Source organism: Lutra lutra, chromosome 13, assembly GCF_902655055.1.
Source record: "Lutra lutra chromosome 13, mLutLut1.2, whole genome shotgun sequence".
NCBI lineage: Eukaryota > Metazoa > Chordata > Mammalia > Carnivora > Mustelidae > Lutra > Lutra lutra.
The window spans coordinates 10,183,804-10,201,589 of NC_062290.1; the positions used below are offsets into that span (position 1 = coordinate 10,183,804).

General features: G+C 44.3%; 1 protein-coding gene across 3 annotated transcripts in view; it reads right to left on the reverse strand.

Moving 5' to 3' along the window:
- Positions 1-17,786, reverse strand: part of DOCK8 (dedicator of cytokinesis 8) — a 205,506-nt gene that overhangs the window by 115,928 nt on the left and 71,792 nt on the right. For all 3 annotated transcript variants that reach the window (XM_047699090.1, XM_047699089.1, XM_047699091.1), the window contains 3 exons: positions 12,097-12,220; positions 6,535-6,747; positions 1,822-1,907 (listed from right to left, as the gene is read on the reverse strand). In XM_047699090.1, the coding sequence (XP_047555046.1) occupies positions 1,822-1,907; positions 6,535-6,747; positions 12,097-12,220 (423 nt within the window). The remainder of the gene's footprint in view (positions 1-1,821; positions 1,908-6,534; positions 6,748-12,096; positions 12,221-17,786) is intronic.

Here is a 17,786-nt window from a genome sequence, read left to right on the forward strand (position 1 = left end):
GGAAGGATCTGGAAGGCTCGGTGGCAAAGTGACATCAGGAGGGAGAATTCCTCCAATCCTGAAGAGCATAGTTACTGCACCTACCAGGGGCCTGATGTGCATCCTGTGGGGGTGGGTGAGTGCCTCGGACAATAGGGGGACTTCCTGAGCAACGCTGAGGAGACCAGTGGTCACTTCCACTCAGTCCCCATGCTCAAGGACCAGCAGACTCCCACTTCTGGGTTGGCCTGCAAGGGCTAGAGGCTGCCTTTTGTAGCCCAGACTTGCCAGAGAGCTGTTTTATGAGCTGCTCATCTCCCTGTATAAGACAAAAGGCCCTCACTCCCCTCCCCCTGCTGGTAGAGCTGGCTGGGGGGAGGAGTTACCACATCAAGGGAGCCCCCACAACTGGGCGAGCAGCTCTGCCTGTTTGTGTTCTCAGGAGAGGATCTGGGGAAACTGTTCATTAGAATCACAGAAGTTTAGGGTAGATAGGAACTTCAAGACTGCCTAAGAGCTAAAACACCCAGAGAAGCTCCCAGGGTTGAAATACAGCCTTGAATCCAGGATCCAGGTGCCCTAATTGCAAACCAGATGCTGTTTGAGGGGTCCATGAAGTGACTTCAGCAGATGAATGACCCTCCTAATGGGGTATGAAAATAAAATATGCTTATGTACTGTTGCCTAGATAGAGCATTTTACAACTGAATATTTTTGAGAGTCTGTGATTTGAACTTGGAAGAATTCTCCAAAGTAGACGTCTGCAAGAGAGGCATGCAAACACTTCCAACTAGATATGCAACAATCTGTTTGTGTGCTGGATTTATTGTGATTTACTAGTTCATACATTTCAATTTCTCATTTATGTGTATTCAATAATGTATGTAATATTTTGATCTGCACGTATCAAATTAATACACATCGACAGAGGACAGCAGAATTTCTCCTACTCTAAAAGTCAACCATCAAAAAAAAAAAAAATTAGAGGTAATTGCTGTAAAGTAGATGTGGCAAAGAGTTGGCCCACCAGGTGAATCCAGATGGCAGACATGCGGTCGTAGGATATTTAAAAAGGAAATGAGAAGGTATGTAAGAAGTCAGGAAATCATGCAGAAAAATCTGAATTTCCTGCTTCTTTTGAAAAAGCAAAGCCAAAGACAGAACAGACAGCTGGCCACAATGGGCCCGTGTCCTTAGATGGTAAGAACTGGCCCTTGCTAGCAGTGGGGACTCCCCGAAAATGGTTTGCTGGAGTCCACACTGCTCTCTGGTCCTCTGGGGTCCCCGGCGTGGAGACTGGGTTTTAGTAGCATTTAACGCTGTTTCAATAGTCAACAAACAAGTCTCTGTGGGGGGAGAAAAAAAACCTCTGATTTGTAGCATTTTCTCATTTCTATGTTGCAAATATCCTACCACGGCCAATTTCAAGTGACGGACTGACGTGAAGTCACTAGACACAGAGCTGGGAAGAGAAACGCACCGCCGGCACTCATGAATTAGTCAGAGTGGACTCAAGTACACCATTTACTCCTTTTCAGGTTTTTTCTTTTCTTTCCCTGCCCAGCTTTCCCTGTTCCTTCTGTTTCTCTCAGTTCCCTTCCATGACTCCCTTCAGGGTGTGCCTTCCCTGTGACACAGGAGGGGACCGTTCAAGGCTTGGGAGAATTAGAATCTGGGTCTAGCTGACTCCAAACGCTGCTCCTCCCATCGTGTCACAGCCGCACACGGTTACAAGGGCGCGGGACGGCCCTCCCCATTCGAGCTCCGTCCCTACAGACGCAGCTTATATGTAAAAGGCAAGATCAGCTCCGTGCAGTGGTTAGTATGTTTGCTGAGACTTACTTCAGGGTCAGCACCTTGACCAGTATTCTGTTGCCCAGATGTTCCTTTGGACATTCTGGCACCGGACGTATTTCCACAGCATCCTCCTGTTATGAATCACATGGCGAAGAAATCATGAGTGAATTTCCATGAGGGGTTCAGGCCAGAGTGAGTCCAGGGAAGGGAAGCGCTGCTGCCCAGCGCTCAACCTGCATTGGCCTTATTTCTAACAAACAGATAACACTTTGCCTTTTGTAAGAGGGTTTGTTATTCAATCCCGAGCTTCGAAGTCAACGCTGACCGCAAACAATTTCTCCTTTAGGAAGGCAAGGCATTTGAGACAAAGAGACAGAGGGAGGAAGGAAGGAAATGGGAACACGAATAGGACTGAGTAACATCCACCAGATGGTATCGCAAAATATTACACCTATTGTTGGTATGGTTGGCTTCTCTCTCTCTCTCTTTTTTTCCCTTTCTTTCTTACTTTTTTTTTTTTTTTTTTTTTTTTGGCTGCTCTAAGTCCCCGTTCAGAAATTTTCTCCTGCCAGGTTTTTCTACTAAATAGTGAGTTTCAGACTTGAACCCTGAGTCAGAACAGCTCACAGCAGGCTGTATGTAAACCACCAATACTCATAATAGAGTGTCTTTCTCAGTTGACCATTTTCTTAAACAGATTTGAGGCTAAACATATAGGTTCTACACATGCATATCCAGGTAGAGCTTGCTGAAGTTCTAAGTACAGGAAACTTAGTAATGACACATAAGTAACGACTTAGTAATGGCAAATGCACCTTTCTTTTTTTTTCACTAACCACATCTGGGACTCTGTTTTACTGTACTGGGACTCAAGACTTAAAGAGAAACACCACATCCCTAAGGAAACTTTTCACATTCAAACCTGAACTATCACAGGATCTTAATTATTTTCATGCATGCAAAGGTAACAATGCCAAGTCCTGTAAACTTGAATTCCTGCCCTTGTCATAGAGTATCCCAACACTGGTGGTCTGCAGCTCACAAGGCTCCAAAGAATAGAGTCGGGTCTAATTATATTTTCCTGGGCTATAAAGCATTGGAGCTCCTCCCAGATACCCGAGAGCAATGGTAACATTTTTAGAAATAGCAACAGAATTGCCTTCCCGATAACTCTACACCAGGTTTGGTGACACAAAGTGGTTAAGTCACACCTACTCTAACCTCTATTCTCCAAGGCCCAATCCTGCTGGCCATCCTGTCCGGTGGAAGGGCTGGGCTTGTTTCCAAGGAGGCACTGCCCGACGCCCACACGGAGCTCGGCTCCTTCCGAACAAGCTCAGATCACTTGTAGGGTGATCAGAGCAGACACATCGAAAACGAGAAGCCCCCCCGCCATTGGAGAAGAAACTGAACATACATTCATGGGTGTCTAAGGCTACCTCTCTCTCTGGTCTGGATTTGAATCTTGGGGATCCGTGGTTAAAAGCTCTTCATTGGGAAATGTAAACACACATATAATTGGAGAGAAAAATGTAATGAACCACCTTTACCCATCATGTAAGTTTCAACGCGTTCAAGTCGTGGGCAACCTGGTTTCACCTCTACTCCCACTTACTACCTCTCCCCACTCGGTAGTGGATTACTTGGCAGCCAAGCCCCAGATATCATATAACTTCACCTGTAAATCTCTAAAAGATAGACTTCTAAAAAGGCACAGCTGTAATATCATGATGATTCTTAAAAAATTAACAGTAATTTCTTATTGTTACTAAATAGTTCCAAATTTCCCCAACTATCTCCATTTTTTTTTTTTGCAGTTAGTTTGTTAAATCATGATCCAAACAAGGTCTACATATTGATGCATTTCCTAAGTCTCTTCTAATCTATATGTTTCTTGAGCCTTTATAGTTATCTGAAGTTGGAACTAGTTTCCAGAGAAGGAGAAGAACAAATATGAACTTTTAAGTGGATGTCTGTAGTTCCATTTTCCTGAGTGTGTGTGTGTGTGTGTGTGTGTGTGTGTACATATATATATATATATATATATAGAGAGAGAGAGAGAGAGAGAGAGAGGCAGAGACAGAAAGGGAGGGAGATAGTGAGAGAGAAAGACAAAGACAGTAGGAGAGATGTCCTTCTATCAGTTGATGCAGGAGATCCTGAGGCCAACACTCTATCTGCCCACCTGTGATGGCATTATGTGAATGGATAAATCCCATCCCCCACCACCATTTTTTTTCATAATTGATTTTTAGTTGGGTTCTGTTATTTGCAGCCTAGGGAGACTGAATGCAAACTCTTCTGTGATCTGGAGGACAGGGGCATCTTTGTAGGGACCAATACACACGATGCCTTTCACAGAACTGAGAGTGAATCAGGGAAAGAAGTCACCTCACAGAGGCTTGGTGGTTATGGTTATGTTCTACTTTTACCTCTCCTGTAGGCTCAGTCATAATTTGGATATAATAGTTCACCTCTCTTCTCATTCTCCTTGCCAGGAAATAAAGTCATGGTAATATTAAATAGTTTCATTAATGTGTTTCCAAAAAAAAAAAAAAATCAGTGGGGGTGATCACTTCAGGGTAGCCTGAAATTTTCCTTTCTTCCACAGGACCACCTTTGGAGGAAGTTCAAATCACAAGGACAAATGCAATTTCTGTGTGTATGAGCTTCAGAATATGAAAGGCTGGTAGAGGGGCCCTCCAGCATTTTAGACATAGCAATTTACAAATAATTGGTACAATAATTACAAAGCATTCCTCTCCACTCAATAAAGCATACCTATTCGGACCTCTTCTAGACTATAACTTTTAGTTCTAATCAAGTTTCTGCATTGTTCTGGAGACCATAAAACAAAGTTTCTTCCTCAGAGTCCGTGATTCTTTTTGTAATCAGTGCAAGACTGGACACCCTCTCATTTAGTCCTCTGATGGGGACTTCAGTGAGCTGACATCCCACTGGACATGTCCTTCTCACCCCTTAATTGTTTTCTCTCTCCTGGCATCCACGTGGGGACAGTTTCTTACCTATGGGCACCTCTACCATAGAACTGGGAGGAAAAGGAATGTAAGTGGAAATCAAACCTATCAGGTTACTACTTCTTGACAAAGCTGGTAAAAAAAAAATCAATTTTCTATGGAAACTGAAAAGGTATGATATACAATGTGGTTGCTTATATCATCTTTGGATTTCAATTAGGTGGGCTCACACACAAGGCAGTCCCATGTAGATACATAAACAGGGGTTAAGGGGCTGGGATGCCCATTCTGTATTTTAATTTGCCTGTTGAATCTTGAACAAGTTACTTAACCTTCCTGACTCTTACTCTGCAATCTGAAGAATGGCGGTGATAACACTGCCCAAATTATTCATGTTTATTTTTAACCTGCCTCATTCAGAAAAGGATTTGAGGCCACTGCAAATGAAATAAGTAGGTCAGAAAACCAAGGTGGCTGGAATATAAGGAGAAGGAAGGAAGGAAGGAACAAAGGAGAAGTAAATTCCAATAAGTAAGCCACTAGATTTAGTAGCTGCAAACAGAAATTTGACCTGAAGTAAAGACTTGAGGAGAAGATGTGCACAGTCTAAGTGTTCTGCTTCCCCAGTGGATGCAAATTCTCTGTCCGTAGGCTTGAGAGACAATTTCTCTCTGCATCCTCAATGAAGCAGGTGCTGGATGAGGAGGAGGTCTGTGTCCTCGATAATATTTGCACAGTGGACATCACGTCCCATCTCGTGACTGCTGCCTCCCTTACTAGGCTTTTTTTTGACCAACAGTAAGCTCATTCCAGGGCAAGTCAGCAAACACAACGCCCAGGGGTAGGGGCTTTGCAAGGTTTAAGAAGCCTGCTCCCTAATGGTCTTCCTGTTGGATCCCGAAAATTAAATTTCTAACATTTAGAGGCAGGGATGATGGTCTATCCCTTGGGCAAAAATGCCCCCAAATTGTGGATCCTGCAACTGAGCTTTCAATAAAATTTGGACAGCAGAGCTGCTGCGGTCACCAGTTTTGGTAAGAATCAGAAGTACAGACATTCTGACAGACAGAGGAAAGGCACAGAGCCTCTACACAGGTATGTTCATTTTAGGCTGGAATGTTTTCAAAGCAATTCCCTTCAGGTTGTTCACAGAGATTTTTTTTTTTTTAAAGATTTTATTTATTTATTTGACAGAGAGATCACAAGCAGGCAGAGAGGCAGGCAGAGAGGCAGGCAGAGAGAGAGAGAGGAGGAAGCAGGCTCCCTGCTGAGCAGAGAACCCGATGCGGGGCTCGATCCCAGGTCTCTGAGATCATGACCTGAGCCGAAGGCAGCGGCTTAACCCACTGAGCCACCCAGGCGCCCCCACAGAGATTATTTTTTACAAAAATCTTAACACTTGAGAATATCAAAGTTCAAGTAACGCACGTCTCGCTGGGTTAACCCCAAAACAGACCCCCAAATAACTAAATGGTTTGACTCACCGAGTGAGGTCACTACCTGCAGACCCTTGAAATGTTGGGAGGATGAAAGGAGACAAAAGTCAGTGAAAGTGTTTTGTAGAGAGCAATGAAAATCCTGGTTGTTATAACTGGAATCTCTTGGCAGGACTGATTAGTAACTGAAGGCTATCCCACAGGCCTGTCCTAGGGAAAAGAACGGCCCAGAAATCATACAATGAAGCATCTGGACAGGGCTATCCGGTCACGATCAGATAATATCCTCCTGGAGACTCTGCTTCCTCCCTGAAACTCTCCAGCATGGGGAGGGTTGCACCCACCTCGTCCACCGACGGGTACAGGGCAAAGAGCTCGGCCTGCCGGTTGGTCCTCCGGGCCTCTTCATTCTGCTTCTCGAAGTCCTCGGCGCTCACCTGCTGCAGGAGGTTCTCCAGCCGCGGGTCAGGCGGCAGGCTGCGGAGGTCGAAGCCACAGGCGGTGAGGGGCCCTTTGCCAGTCACATCACACAGCACGTTTAAGTGGCGGGGACGTGCCTGCGGGAAGAGACCCATCTTGTGAGAGGGAGACGGTGGGCCAAAATGAGAACGCGAGAACCCGGCAGGTCTCACCCCTGCACCCACGTAGGACTGCAGGATCAGGCCTCAAGCGGCTTCTGAGCAAACCAGGGGTTCTGAGAAAAATCACAGCTTTGCTTCCTGGCCTGAATATCCTAAAATTAAATGTCTCCTTCCCACCTGCAAGCAGGTAATTACTCCTCGGATGTGGATAAACCAGTCCTTGAGGAGAGGCCTGAGAAACAGCACTGTGCTCCTATCCGTTTGGGGCATGCTGTCTTCCGGAGGTGGGGAGTTGAATCTCTGGGGCACGTCGCTCCTGTCCCACGCTCAGGCAGGACACAACTGGAAGAGGCTGAACAGAGAGGAGCCTGGACTGGGGTGTGCAGGGACCTCATCCTAATCTCAACTTCAGAAGCTGGTTGTTGAAACTAGAAAATAAGATGACCCGAGAGGAGCTTTCCCAAAGAAATCTTCCAGAAATTCTCAGACTGAATATTATGCTTCTGAAGACAGGGATGTTGGGCTGGGAATATTCTTCTGCAGGACTTTCACAGCAGTTGTAGGAAAAAGCACCAGAACAAAAAGCAGAAAAGCCCTTTGCTATTCAAAGGACGTCCTCTTTTAGCTGCAGTGTGTTTGAAAAAAAGAGTCTGAAAGCTTTCACAAAGCGGATGCTTTATTCCATTAGGAATATTCCAGTAATGGGGAATGGCAAACCCAAGCAAAGACTTGGCAAAGACTATATAACCACAATCAGTGATATATCATAAGAATATAGATGAACTGTTATAAATAACTATAAAACTAATGGTAAAATGTTTTCAAGTTCTACTAAACGGATGTGTCACTACACAATTTCTCTATAAAACATCCTTCCTGGGACATCCATCTACCTTATAAAAGTGTTACTCTGCTAGATGATAAATTTTACCTAACTGAATGTGCTAGCAATAATCAATATTTGTACTTGAATTACTGATACTTTTTTTTTTGGCTTAGAATTGATGAGGGCCTTGGGAAAATAAATTGAATTTACCAAGCTTCTTTGAAAGGATGTCAATATAGATCATCTCCAGAATTCATACCAAGGATATGAGGGACAAGTGAGCAAGGATTGTGAGGACAAGAGCATCTCTGGAACATCGTAGTAACAAAATAATAGAAACTATCTAAATATCTCCCAAAAGAAGTAGCATTCAAAGATTTGGGAACTTTCATCTAATGGGACGTTATGCAGCCATCTGCAGAAAACCCAAGTAAACATGTATCCCTGGACAAGAAAGGTGATCACAGCACACTGTATTGTTAATATGAAAAGGCAAGGTATTCAGTATTATCCATAATATCCTCTAATTTTTATGGACTATGTGTGTACCACGGAGTTGCACCATACACGTATTGAACTTCCATACATTCAGGAACTTGGCCTCCCCGTTCCACTCAGAAGGTGCCAAGAATGGGAGCGACATGGAAGGTGTTGCCGGTTGTCTCACTGTCTGAGCATCTCTGCACAATGAGTATTAGTATAACACTTAAACACAAACCATGTTTGTGTTACTTGGCTCTACAACCTAGCTGATGACTTAATGGAGTGCTGTTAGCATGCCAAATGAGGGTGCTTCATGGGGTGATGGTCATTTACCCACTGTCTCTCTGTTCCAAAGTTTATACTCAGCTCTGTAATGCTGGGCCTGGCCCTCAGCAAGCCACGTTTCTGCTTTGCCACCACGCCTTTTGGGTTCTGCCAGTAGGGGGCGCTAGAGGGAGCCTGGATGGCCGGAAGAGGGAGAAGGGACTTGCAGCTCCTGGAACCTTGGTCGTGGCAGTGGGCTCTGGCCTCCAGTGAGTTTGGACGCTTCCAGAACCATCCTCATCTTACCTCCTTGGAGGTATGAGCACCAGCCAGTCAGACCCTTCTAAGAGGTCCAAGTCCAGACTCCCAGACACCGTGGGGTATTTCCTTTGAGATTCCCAAGACACCGCCTCTAGCTAGGTCCGGCCCTCCCCTCAGAGACTGGAATCCTCGCTCTAAGGATCTTTGGAGCTTCTAGGTTCTGCTAACTCCAAACTCTTCCCACCAGACCCGTGGTTCCCGAGTGTGGTCTTGGGACCAGTAGCCTCAGCATCTCCTGGGAAACGCTAATTAGAAGTGCATATTATCAAGCACCACCACGACCAACTGAATGAGAAATTCTGGGGTGGGGCATGGCCCTGTGGGTTCAAGCAAGCCCTCCGGGGGATTGCAATAAAGATCCAGATTTAGAGCCTCTGCTGGGGCCCCAGCAGCAGGATGGCCTGCTGTTTCCAGCTCTTATTTCTGTACGACCTGAATTCTCCCATTTAGTTCTCTCAGTCTTCCCACATTGGTTAGCCAATTCCCTATATTATATTTCCTTTGTTGAGATACCTGGTGTGGCTTCTGTCTGACGAAGACAAGGAAAAATTCAGTTGCTCATGATATAAAATAAAAACTGGGGGCGCCTGGGTGGCTCAGAGGGTTAAGCCTCTGCCTTCAGCTCATGTCATAGTCTTAGGGTCCTGGGATCGAGTCCCACATCAGGCTCTCTGCTCAGCAGAGAGCCTGCTTCCCTTCCTCTCTCTCTCTGCCTGCCTCTCTGCCTACTTGTGATCTCTGTCTGTCAAACAACTAAATAAAATCTTTTAAAAAAAATTAAAAAATTTAAAAAACTGAATTTAGTCAAAATTCCCAATGAAAAATCCCTTAAAAATCTCCTACAGAGTTCAGATGTCCCATGTTTCAGGAAGCCCACCATATTCAGCCCTGGAACTGATGGCTGATTCCTCTGCAGGGCTCAGATTAAGTAGTCAGCCGGGCGGTAAAGATCACATTGTTGGAAAAATAGGTATTAAAACTCTCTAGTCATTAACCATTCAGCGTGGTAAGATGCTTATAATGGGAGAGCCTGAAAGCTTAAACTCCATAGGTGTTTTAAATTTCAGAAGATGCTCTATAAAACTTGAACAAATTTCTTCCCCTTTGTTTTATTTTTCCTATTTATAAAATGGACAAGTTGGAATAGAGCCCTGGCTTTCTTAAAAAAATTTTTTTAATTGTGGTAAAATATACAGAATGTAAAATTTACCATCTTCATCCTTTTTTAGAGTACCGCTCAGGAGGGTGAAGTGCATTCACACTGTTGTGCAAACCACCATCCACAATTCTTTTCGTTGGTACCCATCTGTACTACAGTCTGTACCCATTACAAGATAATCTCCATTCCTCCCACTCCTGACAATCCCTGACAACGACCAGTCTATGTTCGCTCTCTAGGAATCTGACAACTTTAGGGACCTCACATAAGTGGAACTGTATAATTTCTGTTCTTTCATGACTGGTTTATTTTACTTAGAAGGTATGGGCACTAAGAGTGAGCAGGCATTGACCTAAATGCTTTACACATATTAACTCATTTAATACTCAAACAACCCCATGTGTCAGTTACTATTTGGTGTCATTGTGACTAGTGTTATGGACTTGAACATTTGTGTCCCTGAAATATTCGTGTGTTGAAATCCTACTGCCTACCGGGCTAATGGGAGGTAGGGCCTTTGGGAAGTGATCAGGTCATGAAGATGGGGCCTTCATGAATGGAATTAGTGCCCGTATAAGAGATATGAGAAAGTTTGTTCTCTTTCAGTCTCCACTGTGTGGTGATACAACAAGGTGTCTGCAAACCAGCAAGAGGACTCTTACCAGAAATGAAATCAGCTGACACCTTGATCTTGGAACTTCCCACCTCTGAACTATGAGAAATAAATGTCTGGTGTTTTAGCAACCCCAGTCTATTGTCCTCTATTATTCAGCCCAAGTTGACTAAGACAGTTCACTTCCCTTCGGGTGCCTGGGTGGCTAGTAGGTTAAGCATCTGACTCTTGGTTTCAGCTCTAGTCATGATCTCAGGGTCATGAGATCAAGCCCCAAGTGAGGACCCACATTCAGTGGGGAGTCTGCTTGAGATTCTCTTCCTCTCCCTCTCCCCTCGGCTGCTCCCTCCCTCACATGAACATGCTCTCACTCTCGCTCTCTCTCTCACTCTCTCTCTCTCTAAAATAAGTCAAAAAATGCTTTAAAGAAAGCTTCCCCTGAATAATTAAAAAGTACTTGCTATAGAAACTGTATAAAATTGAGAAAAGGATACTTTTTAAGAAGACACAAGAGTCCTAGTACCCAAAGATACTGCCCTCTATATTTCTGTAGGCATATCTTTCCTACCAAATTCAAGAGTTGGATTCTTGATTTTGGGTTAACATATTAGTATTTCCCATAGTTTCAACATTCTCTTCTAAGGTTTCAGTGGCTGTGTGGTTTTAACAGACGCACACAGTATATATGCTCAACTACTCCTCCACAGAACCTCTGCCTGAGTTCTCAAACTTTCCAGTTAACCATGGCTGTCCTCTTCGAGAGCAATCACTCAAATACATCCAACATAGTGTATCAGATTCAAAACACTACTTTGCCTCGTTAGCTCAGCTGTTTCCATTTTTTCCCAAAGGGTTTAAATCTTCTCAAACCAAACTAATGTCAAAGTCAGAGAGCTGAGATTCAAAATTGGAAGAGAACCACTGCAGCCCATTATTTCCCACTGAGCGGACTCAGATGGTAAAGTGACTTCCCCAAGATCAAACAACGGTTGACCACGATGGCGGCCAAGCAGCTCTCCTAAGGCGCTACTCTCTTTACACCAGCTGTCTCCATACCCAACACTCCTTTTTCATGTAAATATTTCCTAATTCCTCCTTTCCCCTCCTGAAAGGTCATGTACAGATGATACAACTCACTTACATACATATATTTTTTAAATGAACTCAAAAAAATTTAATGGAATGATGAACTAAAAATAAAAGTTAAAATAAAACGAGATGGCTTTATTATCATCCTTGTCTTCCAGGGAAGGAAGCCCAGAAAGGTTAATTATCCTGCCTGGGGTGACAGAGTTAATATGTGGCAAAATCATGAAGAGAAACCCGGCAGACTGGCCACAGTGTGGATTTTCACTCAGTCCTCAGCCTGTCTTAGAGGCCCCACTGTGTCTCCTCAGGACTTGTTATGGGGGGAGAGCATCCCCCTCCAATTCTACCTATTTTCATTATTGAACTTGCGGGTTCTCCTTTGAACACCAACTTCTACAGCTACAAACAGGTTTAAGAAAAAAAAAAAAGAAACCCACTGAGTCAGCCAGTAGCATTCTTCCTCCTCTGACATTCTCTGAGTCTAACCCTTTCTCTAGTTCAAACACCAACATCATGCCCTGGGCAGAACAGCCCAGTAACCTGGTAACCATGTTTGTTGCTAGAAAATACCTGTGTGCTTGGTTCACGGCCCTCCAAGGACTCTGACTCAAATGTCTGTTTCTGCAGCGTCTTGTGAAAATCTCTTCGGGACCCAGACTTTTTAAAGCCACCAATCTCCGGACTGCCTTGGTTTCTTTGTTGTTGTTGTTGTTGTTACGTAATTTGGAGAGAGAGAAAGAGAGAGAGGTTCAAACGCGTTAGATTAAAAATAAAAGTAATGGCTGGGAGCAGATGCAGCTCTGAGAAATCTTGCAAAGAGAGGACCGATTGTGACTCCTCACATCTAATTATGCACCAGGCCTAATACAAGGCTCTGCTGTAATGAGATACAGACTCGCCTCCTGGCTGGCTCGTTATTAAAGGCAGGAACAGTCTGGGAAAATGCCACTTTGGAGGTGTGGTCATTTCAGCTGCGGGCTATTTGGCTCCAAGCTGACGCTTAACTATGACCCTAGTGTTAAGAGGCTGAAATAAATCTAGCAATGTGCAGAGCAGCAAATAAAGATCGTTTGAAGATTAAAAATAGAGGAAAACTTTGAATGTCCCCATCAGCGTGCTTCACAGTGAATTAGAAAGGCGGGACATGGTTAAGAAAAAAATAGAAATAAATGATGGACAGGCCGAAAATCTCCGCAAACAGTCTCAATCCCCACCCCGTGCATGCCATCAAAGTGGGGTTTCAAAACTGTGTAGCTATGAAAAGGGTTTCAAAGATAATGGCCAGCCCTGTCACTGGAGAAAGAAATTAGACCATCGTGAAAAAGGCAACAGATAGAGGCCGTCAGGTACCAACTGGAGAAACCTACGTGCCTATTCCCCGTTTTTATGACTCAAGGTCTTCTTGGAAAAGAGGCTGCAAAGTCAACCGCACAGCCACGCACCCATGTGGCTTGATTTCTCCTGCTATTAGAAAAACTCCTGAGCTCGGGGCACCTGGGTGGCTCAGTGGGTTAAAGCCTCTGCCTTCAGCTCAGGTCATGATCCCAGGGTCCTGGGATGGAGCCCCGCATTGGGCTCTCTGCTCAGCGGGGAGCCTGCTTCCTCCTCTCTCTCTCTGCCTGCTTCTCTGCCTGCTTGTGATCTCCATCTGTCAAATAAATAAATAAATTCTTAAAAGAAAAAAAAGAAAAACTCCTGAGCGAGTGGGTAAAGGATATGAAATGAGTAAGGATTTATTAGGCAGATCAAGCAGGAGACAGATGGAGCAGGAGATGTGGGAGCGTTACTCTCAATGATCCACACACGGAGTTTATAACTCTTTGGGAGGGCGAAGTGTTGGGTTGTGCACAGACTTGGCATCCAATCAATTGTCACTGATTAAGTTAATTAAAGGGGGGAAAAAAAAAGGAGATGTCCCAGTGTTGTCTACAGGGAGAACCAGCTCTGTCCTTAGATTTTATTGTGCTCTCAATACAAGCAATTTGAAGAAAAGGAGACAAGAAATGGCCCCCAAAAGAGGGGCAAGATGGGCTTGCTGACTAATCCGAGTCACTGTCTGCTATAAATGGTCATCTTCGGGGTCTCCTGGCTGCTTGTACTGCCCTAAGCCCAAACCTGTATTCACGGGGCTGGGGGTACAGCACGCCAATTGGGGAACTGAAGAAAGTAAGTAAATGAGTAAGGTACACTCCAAGTAAGGAAAAAAGAGTGAGCATTGAGAAAAGATTTCAAGAGAAATATGCAGCATAATCTCAGGCTTAGAATTCCTAAACCCCAACCAAATAAATAAAATGTAATATATCATCTTGTTCATAAACATCAATTAGCTAAAAGTATTTTGGGGGACCCCTTCAAACAATTCCCCAGATGTAATTAAACACTTAAAATATTTAAGAAAATTATGTTGGTTCCAGTTGCTTTAAGTGTGCAAATGGCAGTTAAGAAGAAGAGATATACGTGTGAGCAAAATGTCTTTTTTTTTTTGAAATTTATTTTCTACTATAATATTTTCTAAGAGCAGAGACCTTTGAGAGAGAGCCCCACATGGGATTTCATAAACCTGCTAGCTTTTTTTTTTTTTTTGAACGTGTTAGCTTTTTTTTTTTTTTTTTTAAGATTTTTTTTTTATTTATTTGTCAGAGAGAGAGGGAGAGAGAGCGAGCACAGGCGGACAGAATGGCAGGCAGAGGCAGAGGGAGAAGCAGGCTCCCCGCCAAGCAAGGAGCCCAATGTGGGACTCGATCCCAGGACGCTGGGATCATGACCTGAGCCGAAGGCAGCTGCTTAACCAACTGAGCCACCCAGGCGTCCCGAACGTGTTAGCTTTTTAAAAGTGATTCTCATCCACATAAACTTCCCCAGCAACACGCATGTGTGCGCTGGATGGATGGCTTTGCTAGTGGATAAAATGGCCTTTGGGGACTCTCTCCAAGAGTTCAAAGAAAAGGCTACATGGAATATAATGTCTTGGGGAAAAAGTGCCCAGCTCAAAGTAGTGGTTAATAGCGAGCTGTGTCCTAAGATCACTCTCGTCATTAAAATACACTGAATCCGTGCCTGTTTTTCTTGAAGGATCCAGTTTTAAGGGGAAACTTCCCAAAGGAATTAAATACTATAAATTAATTCTAGGGCCGCCTGGCTCAGTGGGTTAACGTCCAACTCCTGATTTTGCTCAGGTCATGATCTCGAGGTTGTGAGATCAAGCCCCGTCTCGGACTCCTCACTGGGCGTGCCTGGGGAGCCTGCTTAAACTTCTCCTCCCCCCTCTCCCTCTGCCCCTCCCCACCTTTAAAAACTGATTAATGAATTAATTCTAAAATCGAATGTAAACAGTGAATTAAAACATGGTTTTCACACTTTGGTATCTGCCCTTGGCCTTCCTTCGGGCTTGTACACTCCAAAGGGTATTGATGCCAAAGGTTCAATGTCACATGTCTCCTCACAAGGCCACCTGCTCAGGCCACAGAAATAAAAGTCAGGAAACAGCCTAACTTAAGACCGTGTGTGTCTTGACAACCAGAACCATATCTGCCTTAGCTTTATTTCTTATCTTATAAAGTATACCTATTTCCAAGTATTTACTGACAAGTGAACAACACACACACACATACACACACGATTACAGCTCTGCACTTGCTCCCATCACCCTCAGTCACTTTCCTCAGTGCCTCTGTTTCTTCATCAATGACATATAAACACGAGGTGAATTCTAGGATATTTGCCCAACTTTAAGATTTTATGAGGAAAAAGTTCATACACTATATCTGGAAGCATTCAAACCAATTTTCTTCCAAAGAAATTAGATCTGGGAGAAGTCAAATTTATTTGGCTCTTGCTCTTTTGCTATTTTATGCAAATAAATGCTTTCTTTCTTTTTTGGTCTTCCCTTGTTTGAACATTTTCTGGAGTTACTTAAATGAACCCCAGAGACACTGACAAATAGGCATTAAGAAAATGAGTCACAGAATAGTGTTAAAAGTTCACAACATAGATATATGCTAACTTTCTATATGCACCAGCCCTCAGCATTTGGGGGATGGAAAGCATTAAGACTGAAGTTTTTCATGGTTGTGTGTTTGAAACCAGAGCAAATGTTTCTCCCCTTCCTCGTTCCAGACTTAGCATCTACTTCCCCATTTTGAAGTCTCAGAAAGTCACAAAGCTCTCTTGTGGCAGCAGGGGTAGAGCTGGCTAGGGGAGAGGATAAGGGGTGGCAAGGATGTAAAGATGACTCATTTTAAAACTGCCAGCCATGGAAGGCAGAAACCACCACCTGGGAGGTAGTGAGGCTGCTTGCTGAGTGACACTGGCCACCAGAAACCACAGCCTCACTACCCAACGTGGGCAACTGAGCCAAATAAAGTCCTGCTCCTGCTGAACCTCTCTGCAGACAAGAGACAGAGAGGGAAGTGGGCCAAGTGGTAGGAAATCTATTTTTAAAATGAACAAACCTACTGCTTCTGAAGAGAACTGTATTCCTTTTCTCCAAACACTACTGTTGTATATTTGGGAACCACACAAAGACCAAACATATTTTATTTATTTTTTGAAAAGATTTGTTAATTTTAGACAGAGAAAGAGAGAGAGAGAGTGCAAGCTTGGGGAGGGACAGAGGGAGAAGGAGAGAAGAAGACTTCCGCCAAACGAGAAGCCTGACATGGGGCTTGATCCCAGGACCCTGAGATGGTGACCTGAGCCGAAATGAAAAGTTGGATGCTTAACCAACTGAGCCACCCAGGGACCCTAAGACCAAACAGATTTTAAAGACCAAAGTCTTGAGAGAAAGTATTGAGTGGACAGAATTTGGCTCTAGAGGCTGGGATCAGGGTTCAGATGCTGCCTCCTTACATAGTGGCCATGAGACCGTAGGCAAGTGACTTCATCGCTCTGAGTCACAGTTTCCTCAAGGGTGAAATGCGGAGTAACACTGCTCATTTTGAAAGCCTGTGTGATGACTGGAAACAAATACACATACATCTTTTTCTCCTTCCTTCCCTTCCCTTTCTTTCCTATCTCTCCCATACAATTTGGCACGAAAACCAAAGAACATGGCAATCCTCCATGCCTCAGGATGGGGAGTAGGTGAGGAAGCCCAAAACGGGAAGTTGAAGGCCAAACAGGGGGAGGATAACATGCATAGAAAAGGGCTGCCTGGCATGGAGAATCAGAACCCACCTGGGCTGAGGGGGGTGCCCACACCTGGAGGAGCCTGGCATGTGGTAACAGAGTAGACATTCTGCATAGAACAAAGAGGGCATGAACCTGGAGGGGCAGCCTGCCAAGTGTGTTTCTATGGAGGGGTGGCCTGGCACTTGGTATCAGTGCAGGGCAAGCCACACAGTGTGGATGGTACCCATCCACGGTACCTGTCACAGGGTGTTAGTGTCAGAGCCAGCATATTAGGAGGAGGGTGACTGTATGGGGATGGGGAGTGGTGTTGAAAGTGGTTGCATATCAGAGGATTAATCAAATAAACATCATAAGGACAATAAAAGTCATGTTTTCCACTACCTGAGAAGGGATAAAAATATGGAAAGGAAGAAAATTAGAACGAATACTCTGTTGTCGTGTTGGAATTACATGTATCAACATGAATTCATGGTTTTCAGAACACATGTGCATGTGCACGTGCGCGCGCGCACACACACACACACACACACACACACCCTACCACTGTTCACTGCGAAGACATGGGAGGAGTGACACTTTAATAGCAATGAGCACACTCAACACCTGCAGCTTGGCTTCTAAGTACCACTTTCCACTTAAAAGGAGTCAGACCTATTTGGAGAAATGGCTGAATCCAGGGGTGAGGAAAGGAAACTGTAAGATCAGCTTGGAATATCTTGTAACCAAAAGCAAGGATGGGATCAATGGCTGTTTGAGGGCATGTGAAAAAGACAAAAGGACCAGTTGGAGGGATTCACACTGGTCAAAGTGAGGACAATATGAGCATCAAAATAAACTACAGAACTAGATTCAAACCTACTGAATAAAATAGGAAACTATGATTCAATATTGATACAAATAAACTGAAAGTTTGGTGAGGAACTGGGCATTTTATAATCATCAAATCCAGATGGAAGGATTATTATGTCTAAAAAAATAATTGCCCCGTGATCTCAAGGTCATAAAAGTCAAAGAAAGATCCAGGAACTGGGGGGACCTGGGTGGCTCAGTGGGTTAAAGCCTCTGCCTTCGGCTCAGGTCATGATCCTAGGGTCCTGGGATGGAGCCCCGCCTCGGGCTCTCTGCTCCGC